The following is a 19,043-nucleotide window of genomic DNA, read 5'->3' as shown; positions in this document are numbered from 1 at the left end:
GTATGGACAGTAATGTGAGAATCCCTGGCCAAGATGGCCGCCACTGTGTGTGGGCGGTGGTGGGGAAATTCCAGGCGTGGATGACAACAAGCAGCTCTGATTGGCTGAGGCAGTTGCTGTGCAGAAGTGAGAGAGTGGGCAGAATAGCTCAAAAAGCACCATTTAAATAGCAGTTCATTACATTACATTTCATAAACAAAAATATTATATTGTGCTTTGATTTTTTTTTATTAAGCGAAAATAGGGAATGATCTGAAGAGTTTAAAATTCGAATGGTTTTAATTGATCAAGAAATGTGGAAGTTAAGCCATAATCACTAAACTGAAAATGGGTTACTGTCACTTTAACAAATATGCGCATTCACGCACACACATTTCCTAAGTACCAGGTGGGCGAACATTTTGCTTGCTTCAATTGAGTTCTATGAGAAAGCGCACACCTCGAACAAAAGGCTCTCACGACTGAACGGTTTAAGATACAGATTTCAGAAATGCCCCGTTAGAACGGCAAGGCTTTGGGGAACGCAAGCATGTTCTCATTTTTTAAATCGGATAAAAAATGACCAAATTAGAGCAGGTTGAAAACGTGTGACTTTGAAAAAAAATGACAAAAAAAGGCGGCGAAAATAACATGGGGCTCAATGGGCGAAAAAGTGCGACTTCCCCTCGCTTCAAGTCAAATAAAAGGTACTAAATGACACCTTTGCCGCACAAAAGTGGGTTTGTCAGAAAGAAGACCCTTGTGACTACAAAATATCCAAATTTGATGTTTACTGAGCAAATATTGTGGCCACGGTGACGAGTTGAAGTGAAATTTTTGGAAAGAATTTTTTTTGTCTCTCCACTCTAGCGCTGATTGCTCCACTCTAGCAAACGCAATACACACTAATGGAAAGAGCCTCTTTTTCTTCATTTCACACCCTGTCTTTGAACCCGCACAGGAGGGAGCGCTTACATTTCTTAAAAAAAATTTCAACACAGAGCTAAAGATGGGAAAAATTGCAACAAAATGAGCTAAAAATCGTCTCGGTCGGTCAATGTATGTGCGCGCAGCGTGGCTTCGAAAAAGGTGTTAAATTTGTGGAGGTTTTTTCCCCTTCTCCATTCATTCCTATGGGACTTTTTGGGGGGGTTTTTGGGGAATTGCGTCGCCATGGTAACTCGAAATTCCGAAAAAAAATGGTACCCCGCCGAGTCAAATCGAGACGCATCTTTTGATACCTCACTTGTGCCGGTACGTTCTACGGTACGACCCGCATTTCGTCTGAAAAAATGTGAAGAATAAGACATAATAATAACTAGAAAAAAAAATTTCCCGTGGAAATTTTGGATGTGACTGCTGACTCTCGCAAGGCGGAAAGCCGAACGCACTCTGGGTCACTTCCTACATGTTAACTTTGCAGGAGGATTAGCATGCTAAGCTAACATTAGCATTAGCGTGCTAACTTAGCATTGCACTGAACAGTTTGTCAAATGTTGGTGTACTTTACCTCTCAATCAGTCAGCAAGCTAGCATTAGCATGCTAAGTTAGCAGCATGCTAATGTGCATTGTATATTAAAGACACGTTGGTGCTGATCAATTTTGCAGGAATGTTACTCCAAAGTAGATGTAAAAGTAGCTCTTAAAAGAGCCGTTTTGGGTCTTTGTTCCACAGGATCTTGCCAGATGTTTGGTACTGTGAAGCGGGCGTCATCTTCATCGTTTCCTGAGCACACAAAGGAACAAGTTGTTAGAAGATAGGCAGCTGAACTGAACAGTTATCCACAGGATCTTGCCAGATGTTTGGTACTGTGAGGCGAGCGTCATCTTCATCGTTTCCTGAGCACACAGAGGAACAAGTTGTTAGAAGATAGGCAGCTGAACAGAACAGTTATAACTTAATATGAATATTCAGCCAATACACGTGACCTTTTTTAGTGATGAATCCTGTAGAATGTAATAGTAGACGAGATTAAATGACCAATTTCAAAGTGATTCAATTGTCAGGGTGAAGTAATGTGACTAACTTGAACATCCTTGGCCGTGTCAAGTCGTGCCCGTTGCTGTGCTCCATCCACCTGTATTGCATGTGAAAAAAAATAATTATTGTCCCATGTTTGCCGAGATCAATTCAATAATCAATCATCACTTACCATCGCAGTTGTTGACTCACACCAACACGTTTATCATTGTGTTTCAGTCACAATCACAAGAAGGATAAACAAAACATAAACAAAACATTCAAGTCCTGAACTGTCTCTCTTGAACGATGCCCTGCTAACAGAAAAGCACACTGATTAAAAGTACCTTTATACGACACTGCTCAAAATAAGGAAGCGCTTCTATGACATATCCCAGGTCTTAAATTGAATATGAAGCTCAATATTTTTGGAACTATGATAAATATTATGTACTAAAAACATGATTGGCCGCTCTGATTTCGAGTGTAATTTTGTTATGATGCCAATTTTCAACAAGAAAAGGATTTAGCATTTCAGTGTTAACAATTTAAAGTAGAGTATCCCCCTTTTTTGAGCAGTGGTATGAAAGGCTCAACAACATTTGTAAAGGCACAATTATGAAAATGGTGCCCTTAACAAGAGTATACATGTCAAACAATAGAAAAATATCCACTGTGACCCAAACAGATGTGGAGTACCTTTGGTGGGTCAACTTGAGAAAGACAGACTGCATGAATAAAACATCTTTTAGAGTGTCCAGAAAAGTGCGAATGTATCAAATGAAATATTCAGAAAAAAACTTTACTAGGATTGTTCAGATGATGCATCCTGGCGAGTTTCAAGACGAACGAGAAAGATGTTTTTATACTTTTCACATATATACATATTTTGATGCAAAAGTGGACGGTTTCTGCCCCGACTCGGTGAAGCAGCCTAATGAAACGCAAATGAAGTACAGTGAACACTTACTGCATGATCACTGGATGCCTGAAAGCCGCCAACACAAACAACCTACACCTCCCAAGATCAGGTAGATGTCACAAAAGCCACAACAAGCGAACATCACAAGCTCCATGACCATCAAAGCCCAAAGTGATCTACAATGAGATCACACAAGAAGTTAACACACAGTAGACCGGACTGTGGTAACTGTAGTACGTGTGCAGAACGCCTGATTGAACACAAGAATCTGGTTGAGATATGTAAATGTGATCAATCAGAGTCTGCTTTCCAGTTGTGGCCTGGGTGATCAACTGTGAAAAGCCTCTGGATTGAAAAAAGTCCAGAATGGATTTCCTTCCCTTTGAAAGCAAATCCTCATTAAAGTCGCCACAAACAACAATAGGTTGGCAGTCCATCAATGCCAAAGCGTCCAAGAGACTTCCAAGGTTTGGAAGAAATGTGCCAAGATTCAGGTTTGGTGGCCTGTAGACCGTAGCTATCAAAGCCTTGACAGGAGCGTCAACCCTGATGACAGCGAATTCCAGGTCAAGCACATTTTGAATAAACCGACGGGGCTCCGCTCGAAGACAATCGCGATAATAGACTGCGACTCCGCCACCCTCTTTTTGGGCCATGTCCAGTCTATTTGAATATGAAACCTGTCTGTTGCGCACAAAAGTGCTGCATCCCTCCAGCTGCAAGTGATGGGGGAAAAAGGATCCAGACAAATGAGTTTCAGTGAGGCAAAGGACATCTGCCAGTCTCAATTCATGATGAGACTTCAAGTCCTCCATATGAGATGAAAGCCCCTCGGTGTTGTGATGAACAATGGTCAAGGTAGGAAAAGCAGATTGTGGCATTTTGGAAAAGTACAACAGTGGTCTTGTACTTTGGAAAGAAGCGTGTTTCATACTGTCCATTGCAGTCGTAACATTGGGGTTGGCATAGATTTTTGATTCATCGAAGTCGATGATCTTTAATCCTTGGAGTGACGTCGTGCGGCTTAGCGCAACATAGGCCATTCCAGGTTCAAACACACGCTTAAGAGACACAACTGCAGAGCTCATTGTCATGCCTTGCACTTTGTGAGCCGTGCATCCAAAGGCAAGCTTCATGGGAAATTGCCGCCTGACCACGCCTTTTTTGCACAAGTTTTCCTCTGACCGTTCGATATAGACCAAGTTATCCGTAGGCCCCAGAATTTTCTTGTGGAATTTCTGGCCTGCTTCGGGATTGTCTAGCCTAAGTCCGAGCAAGGTCACTTTACTTGCGCTTTGAACAATGTTGCCAATTGTGCCAAAGGTCCCATTCACAAGTCCATCCTCAACATCCAAATTCCTCAGAACCATAACCCGTGCTCCTACACCAGCTTGAAGGGAATCAGGTAGATCCCTTTTTGTCCCCATGATCACTTTGGTCACAATGACCATTCTTCCTGATCGTGGGTCTTTCCTGTAGTCCTCTGCAGGAATATTGACAACAGTCAATTTGAGAGCAGCCACAGTTGCAGCGTTGTGCCTATCCACCTCTTTATTGGTGGGAAAGATATGCAGAGTATCGGCAGGGAGGTCTCGCACATCCGAGACAGCCGTGGTGAGCAACGCTCTGTCACCATCGGCAAGTGGATCCGCCTTCCTCTTCTCCCTGATCCTGTTCAAAAGTTCGGCAAAAGCAACGTCATCTTTCTGCCGCATGATTTCTGTAAGGTTGACCATCTGAAAATCTGTCCAGAGGTCAAGAAGATCGTCCTCAGAAACGCAGAGGGGTTTGGATCTTCCAAGGGGTGGCAGTTGGTAGAAGTCCCCAACTGCAAGAACGGAGATGCCCCCAAATGGTTTCTTGTTGCCCTTGATCTGCTGAAATCTCCAGTGGACATAGGCAAAGAGTTCCTTGGAGACCATGGATATCTCATCAATGATCAAAATTTCAGTGTTGCAAAGGGCTGCTCTCAATGCGTCCAACGTATTCCCCAGCGCCTGGTAAGGAGGCTTTAGGTTCTTGGGGAGTTTCAAGAGGGAATGAAGCGTTTTCCCTGAGATGTTGTAAGCTGCCGTGCCAGTGAATGCTGCCAGCAGCACAGCAGGCTTGGACATATCAGCTTCGTCACGGAACCTGGGAAGCTGGCGGAGAATCTTACTGGCTTCTTGGTAAATGCACTTGATTACATGCGATTTACCGCAGCCAGCTCCTCCGGAGATGAAATAAAAGAATGGCTCGAGGTGACAATCAGAAATGCGCTTCAAACACCAGTCACGCACAGCGTAGAAGACGGACGCTTGCGTTTCATTGAGACTACGGTACATCTTCCTCACAAAGTCGGGACTCAACTTTGGTGCCTCAACTACAGGCAAAACCACAGCGCTACCGTCCTGGTAGGCTGGAACCTCATCTTGTGGGTCTTCCTGTACCGGATTCGATTCACGCTCAGCTACACACTCCAAACGCTCTACTTCTACCTCCGGCGCAAAAGTGCTCCACGCATTGAGAACCGCACGTAGCTCTTTCATTTTTTCGATTGCATTGTCCACGGTCTTTCCCTGTCCTTCGTACCGATTGCGATTTCGATCGACGATAGCCTTTACCCGACCCAACATCGATTCCCCGGCACTGTAGAACTCCTCGTACGTTTTCTCAGTTTCCGATGTAAGTTCACTGTCGTCTCTGTGGGGTAAGTACAATTTAAGCTGGGTCCTATAATACTTCTCAGGATACTTTTTGATTGAGAAGCGAGTGAATCTGATGATGGCATGTCTTCCAGTCCGCTTCTGGATGAATCCTTTGCCGTCAAAGAGGGGAATGACATTCTTGCCCTCAATCTGCTTTCCATAGACGACCCGGTATTCGGATGCGAATTCAGCGAGACACATCCGTTCAAACAGTGGCGTTCTAGGTCTTGCCACGTATTTGTCTGGCAGACCCGACATCCACACATTGTCTGCATCCGGATGCATGGTCTTCAGTCTACTCATGGGTAGACTCAATTTCAGGCCATCCTCAGTAGTCTGGATAAAGACTATGCTGCGCGAGCACTTCTTCAGAGGGAGACTGCAGGTCCGTACCACGGCTTCTTGAGCACTCACCTCTCTGTGCTTGGAGTACGCCGCCATTATTTTCCTCATCTCGTCTTTTTTGTTGACAATAGGCTTTGTCTTCAAGTCTTTGACGACAGACGTGAGGAACTCTGACATCGCGTGCTCCGGTTTGGAAATGTACGACATCATGTACATGAGACAAGCAACGTCATCAAGCACGTACTGAATATCCATGTTGGCATTCCATGCCCGCAGCAGATGTGGGTTGTACGCATTTATCCAGCTTTCCGTTGGAGCACGCTTCAACATGACAACCATTCCAGTGGTCAGATTGTTGACGCTGTCCTTGTAGTTGTCCATGGTCATATTGGCCCTTTTGAGAAGCTCTGGCAAGTCCTGTGGGACATCCGCATCCATGAGCATCTGTCTGATGTGTTGTAGCTCTTCTTTAGCCTCCCTTTGTTTTTCGGTGAGGCGAGCTGATTTGGCCGTCTTCTTCCCCTGCTGACCTTCTTCACCCTTTTCCGCTGCGACGTCTTCGGTGTCTGTGTGGAATGGAAACGTGATGGTGGTTTCGTCCATCGGCAGTTTGGGGTACCCAAATCTGCAAGAAACGTTACCTTTCCTACAAGACTTCGTGTGGTTTTTGCTGTGTGCCTGAACACTGGTGACAATGTCGTGCAGTTCAGGGTCCTCAATTGGGTCCGGTATCTTGCAAGTAATGTATTTGTCAATGAATGCAATAGCATCTTGACAACATCTGGGGTCGGCTTCTTCAATTACTGGCGCACCCTTAATCCAGAGCACCATATGAGCATGCGGACTTCCTCTTGCTTGAAATTCCACACGATAGAAGTAGTCTTCTACTGGACCGACGGGTTGTGCAGGAGACAGGATGAATGCCATCAGAGCGTCCATTCTTTTTTCAAAAAGCCGCATCACTGTGACTGGATTGCTGCGAAGAACATCGCATTTGGCATTCCAGTCAAGATCGGAAAAGTCCCCTTGCTCACCTTGCTGCGCTTTGACAACGTCAATTACTTCTGGCCATCTCATTTCCGCAGCAGAAAAGGTAAGAAAGAATGTCGGCTTGCCCAATTGCCTGGTCATTGCATGGAGGTCCCTCAGGGCACTCTCCCAAAAGGCTGGGGTGCCTCTCAAGGGCTGCATGAAGCGCGTTGCCTCCTCATTTTGGATGAGCTTCTCCAGTTCATCTTTGTCCTGAAGCATCCTGTTTGAAATTTTACGCCCATCCCGAGTGAAGGCTCTCCCCTTGCGTCCCTGAATGGACATGCTGTTAGTGGCCAAATGGGTTTCTGTCACAAACTGCGCAAAGAAAAGATAACTTTGATCTTTGGCAAATCGCGTGTCAACGGAGAATAACCTCGCATTGAAATACAGACTCGGTGACAACTTAACTTCTCTCGCCTCATCGAGTGTGTTCTGTCCTGTTGGGAACTGAACAGGAAAGGCCATGGCTTCCAGCTTTGGCACGGCAAAAAATCCGACCGGCTTGTTTCCTTGGGCAGGAGCAATGCTAAATATGCCGTCCCCATATGACAATTTTTCCTGTGCAATGTCAGGAGGCTGCATACAGGTGTCGAGTGTCAAGCCCGGCCTGAGTTCCTCTTGGCTTTCTTGGGGAGTCTGTTGCTCTTTGTTTGCAGGGGTGTTGCTGCTCCCTGGCTGTGCATCAGCCTCAGGGACGTTCTCTTCTCCTACCCCTTCGTCTTCCTCTTCTTGGAAACTTTCAAACTGAGCGTTTTCATTTATAGATACATTTTTGTATTCTGGATGAAAGCATTTCAGGCTCCTCAGTGCTGCCAAGACATTTGTCATGTTGACAGTGTAAAAATGCTGGTAACCTTTGTAAGCAATGCGGCGCTTCAGCTTGACCTGGAGAAGCTGAGCCTCACTGCGCGGCCTTGGGAGGGAGTTTACTGCGGCTTCCATCTCTGATGGAACGCACACCACAGAACCGTGTATGGCCCTTTGCTGTCCTTTGGGCAACGCAACAATCTTTGCAAAAGGAATGATTTTTGCAATGAGCTGTCGTTCAAGTACATTTAATTCTGACAGCTCTTCGGGAATGGGTACCAGTGCCAAGTTATTTGCCACTGCCTGGGGTGGCATGGCACCTCTGAACAGATGGTTGTCACAGGTTTGGCAAATCCACTCCTGCATCCGTTCTTGAGGAACGGTGCATGGGGCAGCGCAACAACAAACATGCACAAATTGGCCTGTCAAGCACACAAACACCACATCAACATTTTTGGTGTATCTGGCTCGTTTGCAATGTTTGACTTGATTGGGGAAAAGAGCACGGTGGCACACTGTGCAGATATATGTCGGCCCATGCCGGACCCTTTCCCGGAAAGAAGCTATGGCGGCTTCCATTTCTGGATATATGGGGTCCTGATTAATTTCCACAGAGACGTCTTCTACATAGTCTGCCTGATCCTGCTCGATTTCCTGACACTGGGGAATTATGCGATTATATTTCTTTTTTATTTTCAGAGCACAATTTAACTTGTGATGAATACGTTGTAGCACATTTGAATCACGCCTGTCCTTTCTGTTTTTTATACAGCGCCTAATATGCGAAAGCCTGAAAGCCGAATCTTGTTGGTACCTGTCTTGCATGTAATTTTTCTGCTTGCTTTGAAAAGAAAGATCCTTTCTGTACCTGTCTTGCATGTAATTTTTCTGCTTGCTTTGAAAAGAAAGATCCTTTCTGTACCTGTCTTGCATGTAATTTTTCTGCTTGCTTTGAAAAGAAAGATCCTTTCTGTACCTGTCTTGCATGTAATTTTTCTGCTTGCTTTGAAAAGAAAGATCCTTTCTGTACCTGTCTTGCATGTAATTTTTCTGCTTGCTTTGAAAAGAAAGATCCTTTCTGTACCTGTCTTGCATGTAATTTTTCTGCTTGCTTTGAAAAGAAAGATCCTTTCTGTACCTCTCTTGCATGTAATTTTTCTGCTTGCTTTGAAAAGAAAGATCCTTTCTGTACCTCTCTTGCACATACTTTTGACGCCTAATTTGAAAAGAAAGATCATTTCGGCATTTCTCTCGATAGTACGTTTTCACCAATATCTTGTGCTTTTGTTGAAAAGCAAGATTGTGGTGGTATTTGTCTTTCAGATATAGCTTCTTGTTTTCCTTAAAAGCAGGATCACTGTGATATCTGTTATACATGCGGATTTGTTGTTTTTGTTTAACTGTTTCCACTGTAGAATCAGATGTAGTTGACAGTTGTTGTTGGCACTTAAGAATACGTTGGCGTTCTCTGTACAAAAGTTTTGCTCGCTGATTTTTAGTCCGTTTGGAAAGTTCTTTAACGTGGTACAGTTTGAGTCTGTGCTGGGTGTCTAGAATATTTTCATCCCCTTTAATTTCGCTTGCTTGGCTATTTGGTACAACATCTACCTCACGATGTAGCACTTGAATTGGCGCACCAGCAAGCTCAATTTGTAGCTCTTTAGTTGGTGAATCACCTGGCTCAATTTGTAGCTCTTTAGTTGGTGAATCACCTGACTCAATTTGTAGCTTTTCCTTAGCGTTTGAAATCGTAGTTGAATCGTGATGTCTGTAAATGGAACTGGCATCAATATGAAAAGAGACTGGCACAAACTCATAAGTTGCAAACCGGCTTTGTCCTTCAAAAAGCTGACGGAAATGCTCAACCAAGCCACTCAAGTGAGAGAAAGTGATCATAATTGCAGTTCCGTTTCGGTGTGGCAAGCCTACTTCAGATCTGGAATGTGAATCAAACAACCCAAAGTATCCTGATCTGTCACGGAATACTGCAAAGCACTCTGGATTCACAATAAAGAAAGCATGAGTGACATTTTGTGACAAGCACTCAAGTTGAGCTCCAAGAGACAATCCAAAGTCACTTTGTGAATGACCGTCATCTATTACATAACCAACGCTGAGATCATACATCTGTACATTATAGACATTGCCGTCTGTCATGACTTGTTTTGGCATCTCCTCAACAGTTAAGTGATCACTTCGAAAGTTATTGTCTAAAATCAATTGCTGTTTAGTACCCACGTAAAGTGTGTCCCCGCGTTCAAGCACTCTGTCAAGGTCAAGCGAATTAAACAAATTAAACCCCTCAGCGTGGTAGGCCAAGAAAGTCAGAGCCATACACGTACACTGGTGGTTGCGAGAAAAACTTGAGTACCTCTCATCCATCTGTGAATGTGTGGCCCTCATGGTTAGCGTGCGGCGAGCAAGTCCCACAGCAGAATCCTGAAATGATTGAAACAATGTTAATTATCATACATTCTAACTAATATATATATATATATATTTTTTTTTTTTACATGTTGAGTATACATACAAAAAGTAAAAAAAATTACCTCTTCGGTCCCAGCTGCAACAATATGCTGTGGTGGCATGCCGGAGCAGGAAGCGATGTCCTCGGTCCCTACCACTTCCTCTGGACGACTGGGCGATGATGGTCTGGAAGGCAACTCCGCAGGGGCAGGCCTTTCTTCTGGCTAAAACAACAAACAAGCCAATTTAACCGCAATGATTCTTTTAACATGCCCTGGGTTTGACTGGCAACCAGTCCAGGGTGTACCCCGCCTACTGCCCAAAGCCAGCTGAGATAGGCTCCAGCACCCCCCGCTGCCTTTTGTGTGGAATAAGCGGGCAAGAAAATGGATGGATTGATTTTTTAACACACAGCACTTGTGTGAACCGTCACTAACTTGTGATTGTGCTTTTAAGTAAGACATCTCTGGGCTGATAAGAATGCAATACAAACCTGGCGCTCTCTCCGTGTCCTGTTGGGGGCTGGCCGCCGTCGTCGTCTGCGCCCCTCAGTGGATGTCTGAAGAGAAAGAGCAAAAAAAAATTTGTATTAAAAAAAACTGTGACGCATCGTTACTACAAGAGTGCACAATTCACCATGCTTTTTTTTTTGGGCATGAAAAGATATGTTGAGACAAAGGGCAAACAAAAAGGAAATTTGAAATACCTTCTGGTCCTTTGCAACCACTGGGTAGTCCTCAGGGCTGGGAAGATGAGATGGAACCAGCTTGTCCATCGCCTTCAACATGGGTGGGCTGAACCTCAAAGGGTTCAATGGGATGTTGCACTGTTTAAAAAAAAATAAAAATAAAAAATAAATGGAATTTTAACCTGTGCCATGCTAAAAGGCTGAATGAAGCTATGATTATCATCACAAACCTGGAGAGTGCCCATCCACCCAGTGGGCCCACAGGTGACCTCAGAGTCCACAACCGAATTGCTCTGAAATGACAAGTGACATTATTGCAATAGACATTCATAAAATTTAAGGTTTTCAAAAACACATTAGACTTGCGTTTACCTCCTTGGCCTTCCCGACGAGTGTCCAGTCAAAAGGGTTGGAAGGCTGAGGTGCAGTGACCTCACCCTTAACAACCACTTTTGGTCTGAACACTCGAGCTGGTCGTGAACTCCGAGGAGCAGCTGGCGCAGGTGGTGCAGTCCTCTCCAGTCGCAGGTTGACGGCAGCCCACAGCAACTGCGCAAGCACTGGCATCCCATCGCTGTCACTGAGGTGTACCTTTCAGACATGAACAGAAATAAATATAAATCTACAAACATACTTTTGACAGGATGAGCCCATATAAAATTAACATTTTTTTTGTTTGTTTGCAGCAACTAATGTACTTACTCCGTCTCTACACCACAAGTGAAGGTGTGACAGCGGGAAGTGGCCAGCAACAGATAGGTAACGAATACCTATAGTAACAAAGAAAAACAAATTGTTAGTTCAATAGTCCCGCTGAGACACACAAATGAAATCAGATCAGGAGGTGACGTAAGGAAAGTAGAACATTAATCGTGAAAACAATTTTCAACATGGAACGTACCCATAAGTGCTGCCACCCGGTTGTACTCCTGGCGAAGAAGGTCTTGCTGAGCCAGCTCGACGTTCAGGCGAGGGGGAAAGTCCAGGACAACAACCTGCACAAAGTTTATAACAGTAAAAAATACATCTGGTGCAAGATGAACTTTCATTAAATATTCCATCCTACAATATGCATTAACTTCTAAACTATGGGAAAAGGCTCAAATATATTTTAAACAGAAAATATTTGAACTAACATGCAAGTACATATTTGAAATGTAAATGTATGAACTATATAATGGAAATCTGTGAACTTACGTTGGGCCAGCGGCTGCAGACGGTGTGCAAGAACTGGCCAAAGTCAGCCGCTGCCTCAGCGATGGGGCGGCCCAAGTTGTTGCTGGGAGCCAAAATGCAGACCACCTCGGGTGACCGAGGCAGAACTACATTCAGCACCTCAGCGCGCAACTCGGAGGCCCTGGCACCCGGGGTGGACATCACAGCATACGGGAAACGTCCCTCCGGCATCTTCACAATCCCATCGGCAATGGCTCTCAGGTGGGAGTCACCAACAACCAGGACAAACTATTAAAAAAAAAAAAAAAGCAAAAAAAAAAAAAAGCAATAAATTAATACATTTTTAAAAAGCACCAATGAAATTGTTAATTTGTTTTATAGGTCGAGTTGTTTATAAAACATACCTTGTTGTCCTGGTTCAATGCTGGAATGACCAGTTTGTGCCTCCGCCCAGTCACAGCTGAAACTGGCCATTCCCGAATCCTGTGGCGTGAACCAGAGCCTCTGCCTATATTGATGCACACACAGAACACTATGTCAAGTCTCACAACTTCAGTTACTGACAATGCGCAGTACAAAGTACATGTTCCACTTTGAGTGCATATGAAACTGCAAAATCTGAAAATTTTTATAAATCGATTGTAAAACTGCTGCAAAATTAGGTGTAGTAAGTAAAATGATGACTGACCTGGTACCAGAGCCTTGGCACCAACAGGGGACACCTAAAACATACAACAGACATTTCAATCATTGGAATTTTAGGCGTGTGCAGTCACCATAATAAGAGTTAAAAACAAAGATATGTTGTAATGGTTACATTTTTCGAAATTTAAATTGCCCGGTTGTTTTGTTCCTAAGTGACTAGTCGATTAATCTTAGCAGCCCTACTACACATTAGGGATGCAACGGTTCTCAGTGTTGGACTAGACCGTTCGGTCCGCCCTGTGCGGGACAACACGCCCTGATGGACCGCAGGTTTTTGGTCCGCAACAATTTTGTATTTATTGAAGCTTACACGCCAGTGTGTGTGTACGTGCAAGCCAAGGCAGCCGCGCAGGCTAGAGAAAAGCCCTCCTCGCGAGCTAATGTCTAATCAGTGTTGAGGTTTCGCCTACTCACACAGAAGCGGAAAAACAAGCGCAAGCTGCGGAGTTGACAGACCAAAGTTTGAAGAAGTGGTGTGGAATAATTTCAGCTTCCTTATCAAATATGACGACGAGGGAGTGAAAATGGCAAACTGAATTTTTACTGTCTGTAAACGTTGCTTGTAACATGTCCCATATGTTAAACCATTTTGAACGGGAGCGTTGCTCGGCGCAGCAGTATGCTTCAACACAGGAAAGCGGACATTCACCAAGCCCTGTCAACACCAACCCTTGGTCCCCCAGCCGGTAAAATGCATCAGAACACACACGTGAAAGCGACAGAGATGCACGAGAACAATGAAACAAATGAGTGCGACCGACGGCGCGCTTGATTCGTCCCGACTGGCTTGAAGAACTCAGCGCCCCATCGTCGCCATTCAATCCACGACTCCCGTAAATCCGCACTGGCCATAAACAGTCAAGAGGCCGAAAACAAAACTAAACAAATGACACATCGCCCTGCACAGTGCACCCCGGGGGAAAAAAAATAATTATCCCTTGCCACGAGTCCGCATGTTTTTTAATAAACACATAAAGGAGACGTGTGTTTTTGACATTTAGAAACAAGGTTTTGTAACAAGAAAAATAATATTTATCGCAGATAAACAAAAGAAAATAACACACTACGGCTGGGCAATATATGGAAAAAAATATCAATGTTGCAATATTGGCCAATGCAATGCATATCGCAAAGACATGCAATTTTCATGTGGATTTTTTTTTATTCTTTTAGCTGAAATTGACCAATCAGGCACAAACTTAAATGTGCATCAATATCCAATAGTTGAACATCATCTATGGTAACTAAAATTAACTAACTAGGAACACATTAAACTTGCTTATTTTACAATATAAAAAAAAATGTTATTCCTTCATTTGACAATAAAAATGTTATTATTATTATTATAATAATTATAATTATTATTATTATTAATAATAATAATAATAAAAATAATAATACATATGTTATACTACTGCATAGTGTTAAAATGTGTTTATTGCACAACACAATTTTTGCTGACAAGCAAAATAAAGGGAATTGGGGGGAGGGGGGGGTCAGTTTTATTTATGCACAAATCAGGTATCAAAACCATGGCTCAAAAGCCGAGGTATGGACCATACCGTAGGCTACCTGTACCGTTGAACCTCAACTGCACATTAACAAAGTTAATGCAATTTGCCTGCTGTAGAACATACCTGGTGGTGAGCCACGGCGGAGGTATGCGGTGGCGAGTGGGCATCGATGGTGCAGGGCCGGCTGGATGGAGCTGAAGTTCGGACTCTGGCCTTCTAAATACACAGCGCAAATGGTTAGGATAATTTTTTTTAAATAATAATAATAATAATAACAATAACAGAAACTCTTATTAAAATATGTTCGTGAAGCTCATACCTTCTTCACTGGAGACTGCATCGTGGTCCCATCAGTGGTGGCAGGAGGTGGGGACCGAGGCTGAAAACAAAATATATAGTACATTGAGAACCAAGCAGTGTGACTCAAAACAGAATACACCATTTAGTAGGCAGCCAAGTGCAGGATTAAGAGAGGCAAAGTACCTGCTGGGGTGCGCTGTTTGGGCTCAGTTCCGGAGCAGCAAGGTCCAGCTTCTTCCATTGGCGCTTGGCTGCCTCAGAACGTTTCCCCTTCCGCGGCATGCTGCTACAGCTTCCTTCTCTATAAGAGAAAAAAGAAAAGGAAAAAAAACTTCCCAAGATAGTCAAAGTTAAACTGGAAGTGAAAAAAAAAGAAAAAAAAGAAAATAACTTTAAACACAAAAAAAGTATTAAAGTAATATTAGTGTTTGTAATGTGCTGTTGAGTGCAAGTTCTGTTGTATTTATGTTCTAGTCTCTGTGATGCAGTACTATAGATCTTCTATGTGTAATATGTTGTTTGGGCTCAAGATGGTGACAGGTAGTCAAGGTCGAAGTCCAAGGCAGTGATGAAGGTTTGGAATCCAAGTATCACAGTCAGCAGCTTTCCAATTCGCACAGTGCTCAGTGGATCGCTAAAAGAGTCAAGAAGAAAATTGTAATTAATCTCAGATGTGTATGAAACATAAAATATGTACATTGAGTGTAGTGAGGCAGTGTTATCATTGCAAGCAGTCACATAATAATAAACTGTCATCAATATAAATATAGTAACATTACACATTATATAGTTCATTGATCATAATGGATTGAGTGAACAGAGCCTTGAATAAATCCAAACAAGAATTTGGATCCATTATAGACTGATTTGATCGTAACGTTACTAACAAAAACTGCATTTTAATAGATAGTGTCTCATTCCTTCTTTCAAATTAACTTCCATGAGGATTAACGGTTTGGAAAACGGATGGCTATGTTGGATGGCCATGAAACGCACAATAATACATCACTACAGAAACCAACGGTTATAGTTAAAGGCAGAAGAAAAGGCAGTTTTGAAAACTTGCAAATGTGTCGCTGTAGTCAGTCAATTAAAGGTCATTTTAACAATGTAAAATATTTTAAATAATAACAATAATCCATCATCGGTCCGGCTACGGTACACGGCCGAGCAGGCCACGACGCTCACCAAAAACGAAAACCACACCACACGACAGATCACACAGTAGCTTAACTGTATAGTTCAGCAACAAAGTATATACACGATTGAGAGTTGGAGCCTAACCAAACTTTTTTTTCTGCTCCACTAAACGGCCGCGCCGTTCACCAAACACGAACATCCCCCACACGACACAGAAGACAGTAACTTTACTGTATAATGTAGTAACAAAGCATAAACACAATTGAGAGTTAGAGCCTAATCAAACTTATTTTTACATACACATTAAAACAATATTGGAACATATCCAAACCCCAATGGTGTAGCTAGCTAGCTAGCACGTGGACTACCGACATTAGCTTAACTTTTCGTATCCAGTTAAAACAGCAGCAGGATGACATAAAGTTCAAACACATCATAATACATTGTAATATATCACCAGTATTAACGTAGTGTAGACTAGAATTCGGAGAAAATCGACAAATCACACGTTTATAGCATAATACGCTGGACTACAAACAATTGCGATGCTACACTTACCTCTGCCGAGCTGAAATGGGAGGGTCAGTGATCGAGAATGTTCGAAAATAGTTAACGTTCCAGCGTCTCTGATTGGCCACTGACGGTGGTGATGCGTTTGACGTCGGACATCCCACTCTGTGTCCCATTTCCTCCCTGAGAGCGTTTGAGGGGAATACTCCTATAAATTGATTGTTGTTGTGGTTAATTCAGTAATTCCAAATCACGTTGTGACATGTGAAAATGTATTTTACTTTGACATTTGCCTCGAACGTTTTCAGGGGAAAAGTGACACGTTCCGAGTGAGGAAAATATAATTTCCCACTGTCTTCGAATGCACCATTTTGGCCAACACGTCTCGCTGGTTGTTTGGGTCGAAAGCTGTCAATTTGACAATTAAGTTACTCAAGGGAATGGATCGTGATTACTTTGGATCGTATTCACAGCAGGATTTGTTCATTATAAATAGCATTTACAAAGAAACGTATAAGCTGTCAAAATCATCCGGGCTGCTTGTTACTATCACGGAGGAGCGCTAGTTAGCAGGCTACCCGACGTCTGCAACTTGTAAGTAAATACTTAAATAATTCCCGACACGAATCACCCACAGCTTTACCTTATAAACACCATATGACCGATTTTACCTGTTCAGTTACTCAAGGGAATGGATCGTGATTACTTTGGATCGTATTCACTGCAGGATTTGTTCATTAGAAATAGCATTTACAAAGAAACGTATAAGCTGTCAAAATCATCCGGGCTGCTTGTTACTATCATGGAGGAGCGCTAGTTAGCAGGCGACCCGACGTCAGCAACTTGTAAGTAAATACTTAAATAATTCCCGAGACGAATCACCCACAGCTTTACCTTATAAACACCATATGACCGATTTTACCTGTTCATAATGTCGAGGGGTTGACGTCACGTATTTAACCACGTATGTCACCGCGTGTGAGACAGGATGGGAGGTGGGGATTGGTGAAGCGAATTTCTCTTTTCTACATTTCACACGTCGTAAACACTAGTCACGTGGGAATGTTTGAAGAGTTTTATGAAGCTGATCAATATATTTTTCCTCAGAGGTCATCTATTTATCGCTCTACCGATCCATCTACCTTGTAATCCATGATATTATCTATCTATCTATCTATCTATCTATCTATAAAACATAGTGCTTCGCTACTGCTTTGCGGGCACCAGTCACGTAATAATTAAGTGATTAGCATGTCTCCCTCACAGTTTGTGTGCTTTGGATTTGAATTGTGGTTACCTCGGCTTCTTCCATTATTCCAAAACCATACATATAAGACAAAAAGACCAGACAAATGTATATAATATATACCATATAGATTTTTTTGGTTTGAATTTATTCCAACATATTTAGAATTAGAGTAATCCAAATATATGACATTAAATAAAAATGATAAAAATTCTCAACAGCTAATTAGAAACTGTATCAGAATAACTTTTGAAAGTAATCCTCCCAACACTGTCCATGAGAGACTTATAAATGGGCCAGACAAAAATTCAATCAAAGCAAAGAAATTATTTAATTAAGCAAGTCACAAACCGACTACTCATTCACTTACTGATGATCAGGAGCAACAAGCATACATGACAACAAGCAGCTCTGATTGGCTGAGGGCAGAATAGCTCAAAAAGCACCATTTAAATAGCAGTTCATTACATTACATTTTATGAAGAGCGTAGTTGCATCTGAAATATTTCTATTGAAAATCTTTCGTGAATGGGAATTTGATTGCAGCCTACACACCAATAATAAAAATCTACCCTGGAAATATCACATATTCCTAGAACAGAAGAATGAAATTACCACCCAAACAGTTCAATTTCAGTTTTGAAAAAACAACACAGAAAGAGAAGGTATAACTTCGAAAATGTTTTTATTTCACATGAAGATGTGCAGTCTGACTACATAGGAACAAAGCGCTACATATAAATAGGAGAAATGCTCCAGCATGAACAATCGGCGACTTTCTTTTGATTCTTTACATGCTGTGTACAAAACATGTGCATTTGTGGCAGGGGGAGGGTAGGTGCTGAACTCGTTGAAAGGGTACTTATGATTACAAAGGAAGGCAGTTGATGTACAGTTGCGGGGGATAAAGTGCTGAACACCTTGAAAGGGTGCTTAAGAATACAAAGGAAGGCAGTTGGAGATGTTAAGTTGTGGGGGAAAGGGTTGGGGGGGAACGGAGTGGAGAAAAAATTATCCAGTTTGGGAGAATAAGTTTTTTAAATAGCAGTTCATTACATTACATTTCATAAACAAAAATATTATATTGTGCTTTGATTTTTTTTTTATTAAGCGAAAATAGGGAATGATCTGAAGAGTTTAAAATTCGAATGGTTTTAATTGATCAAGAAATGTGGAAGTTAAGCCATAATCACTAAACTGAAAATGGGTTACTGTCACTTTAACAAATATGCGCATTCACGCACACACATTTCCTAAGTACCAGGTGGGCGAACATTTTGCTTGCTTCAATTGAGTTCTATGAGAAAGCGCACACCTCGAACAAAAGGCTCTCACGACTGAACGGTTTAAGATACAGATTTCAGAAATGCCCCGTTAGAACGGCAAGGCTTTGGGGAACGCAAGCATGTTCTCATCTTTTAAATCGGATAAAAAATGACCAAATTAGAGCAGGTTGAAAACGTGTGACTTTGAAAAAAAATGACAAAAAAAGGCGGCGAAAATAACATGGGGCTCAATGGGCGAAAAAGTGCGACTTCCCCTCGCTTCAAGTCAAATAAAAGGTA

The 19,043-nt window shown here is 42.6% G+C and overlaps 1 protein-coding gene across 3 annotated transcripts; it reads right to left on the bottom strand.

Annotated features, from left to right (window-relative positions):
- Positions 1 to 1,440: 1,440 nt before the first annotated feature.
- LOC144002183 (uncharacterized) lies at positions 1,441 to 17,360 on the bottom strand. 3 transcript variants are annotated; one of them, XM_077497169.1, is made up of 15 exons: positions 17,155 to 17,360; positions 14,766 to 15,216; positions 14,602 to 14,661; positions 14,406 to 14,498; positions 12,752 to 12,785; positions 12,468 to 12,571; positions 12,085 to 12,351; positions 11,789 to 11,882; positions 11,590 to 11,657; positions 11,260 to 11,478; positions 11,118 to 11,180; positions 10,906 to 11,025; positions 10,693 to 10,758; positions 10,283 to 10,423; positions 1,441 to 10,172 (listed from the first exon to the last, which is right to left on the bottom strand). In XM_077497169.1, the coding sequence occupies exons 2-15, from the start codon at positions 14,862 to 14,864 to the stop codon at positions 3,039 to 3,041; spliced, it is 8,562 nt and encodes a 2,853-aa protein (XP_077353295.1). In that variant the 5' UTR covers positions 14,865 to 15,216; positions 17,155 to 17,360; the 3' UTR covers positions 1,441 to 3,038. The 3 variants fall into 3 exon arrangements, with proteins under 3 accessions (XP_077353295.1, XP_077353293.1, XP_077353294.1); XM_077497167.1 differs by lacking the exon at positions 17,155 to 17,360 and adding an exon at positions 16,281 to 16,416; XM_077497168.1 differs by lacking the exon at positions 17,155 to 17,360 and adding an exon at positions 16,180 to 16,238.
- Positions 17,361 to 19,043: the final 1,683 nt, after the last annotated feature.

Source organism: Festucalex cinctus, chromosome 15 (genome assembly GCF_051991245.1).
Source record: "Festucalex cinctus isolate MCC-2025b chromosome 15, RoL_Fcin_1.0, whole genome shotgun sequence".
In the NCBI taxonomy this organism is placed as follows: Eukaryota; Metazoa; Chordata; class Actinopteri; order Syngnathiformes; family Syngnathidae; genus Festucalex; species Festucalex cinctus.
This window is presented reverse-complemented; position numbering and strand designations above follow the sequence as displayed.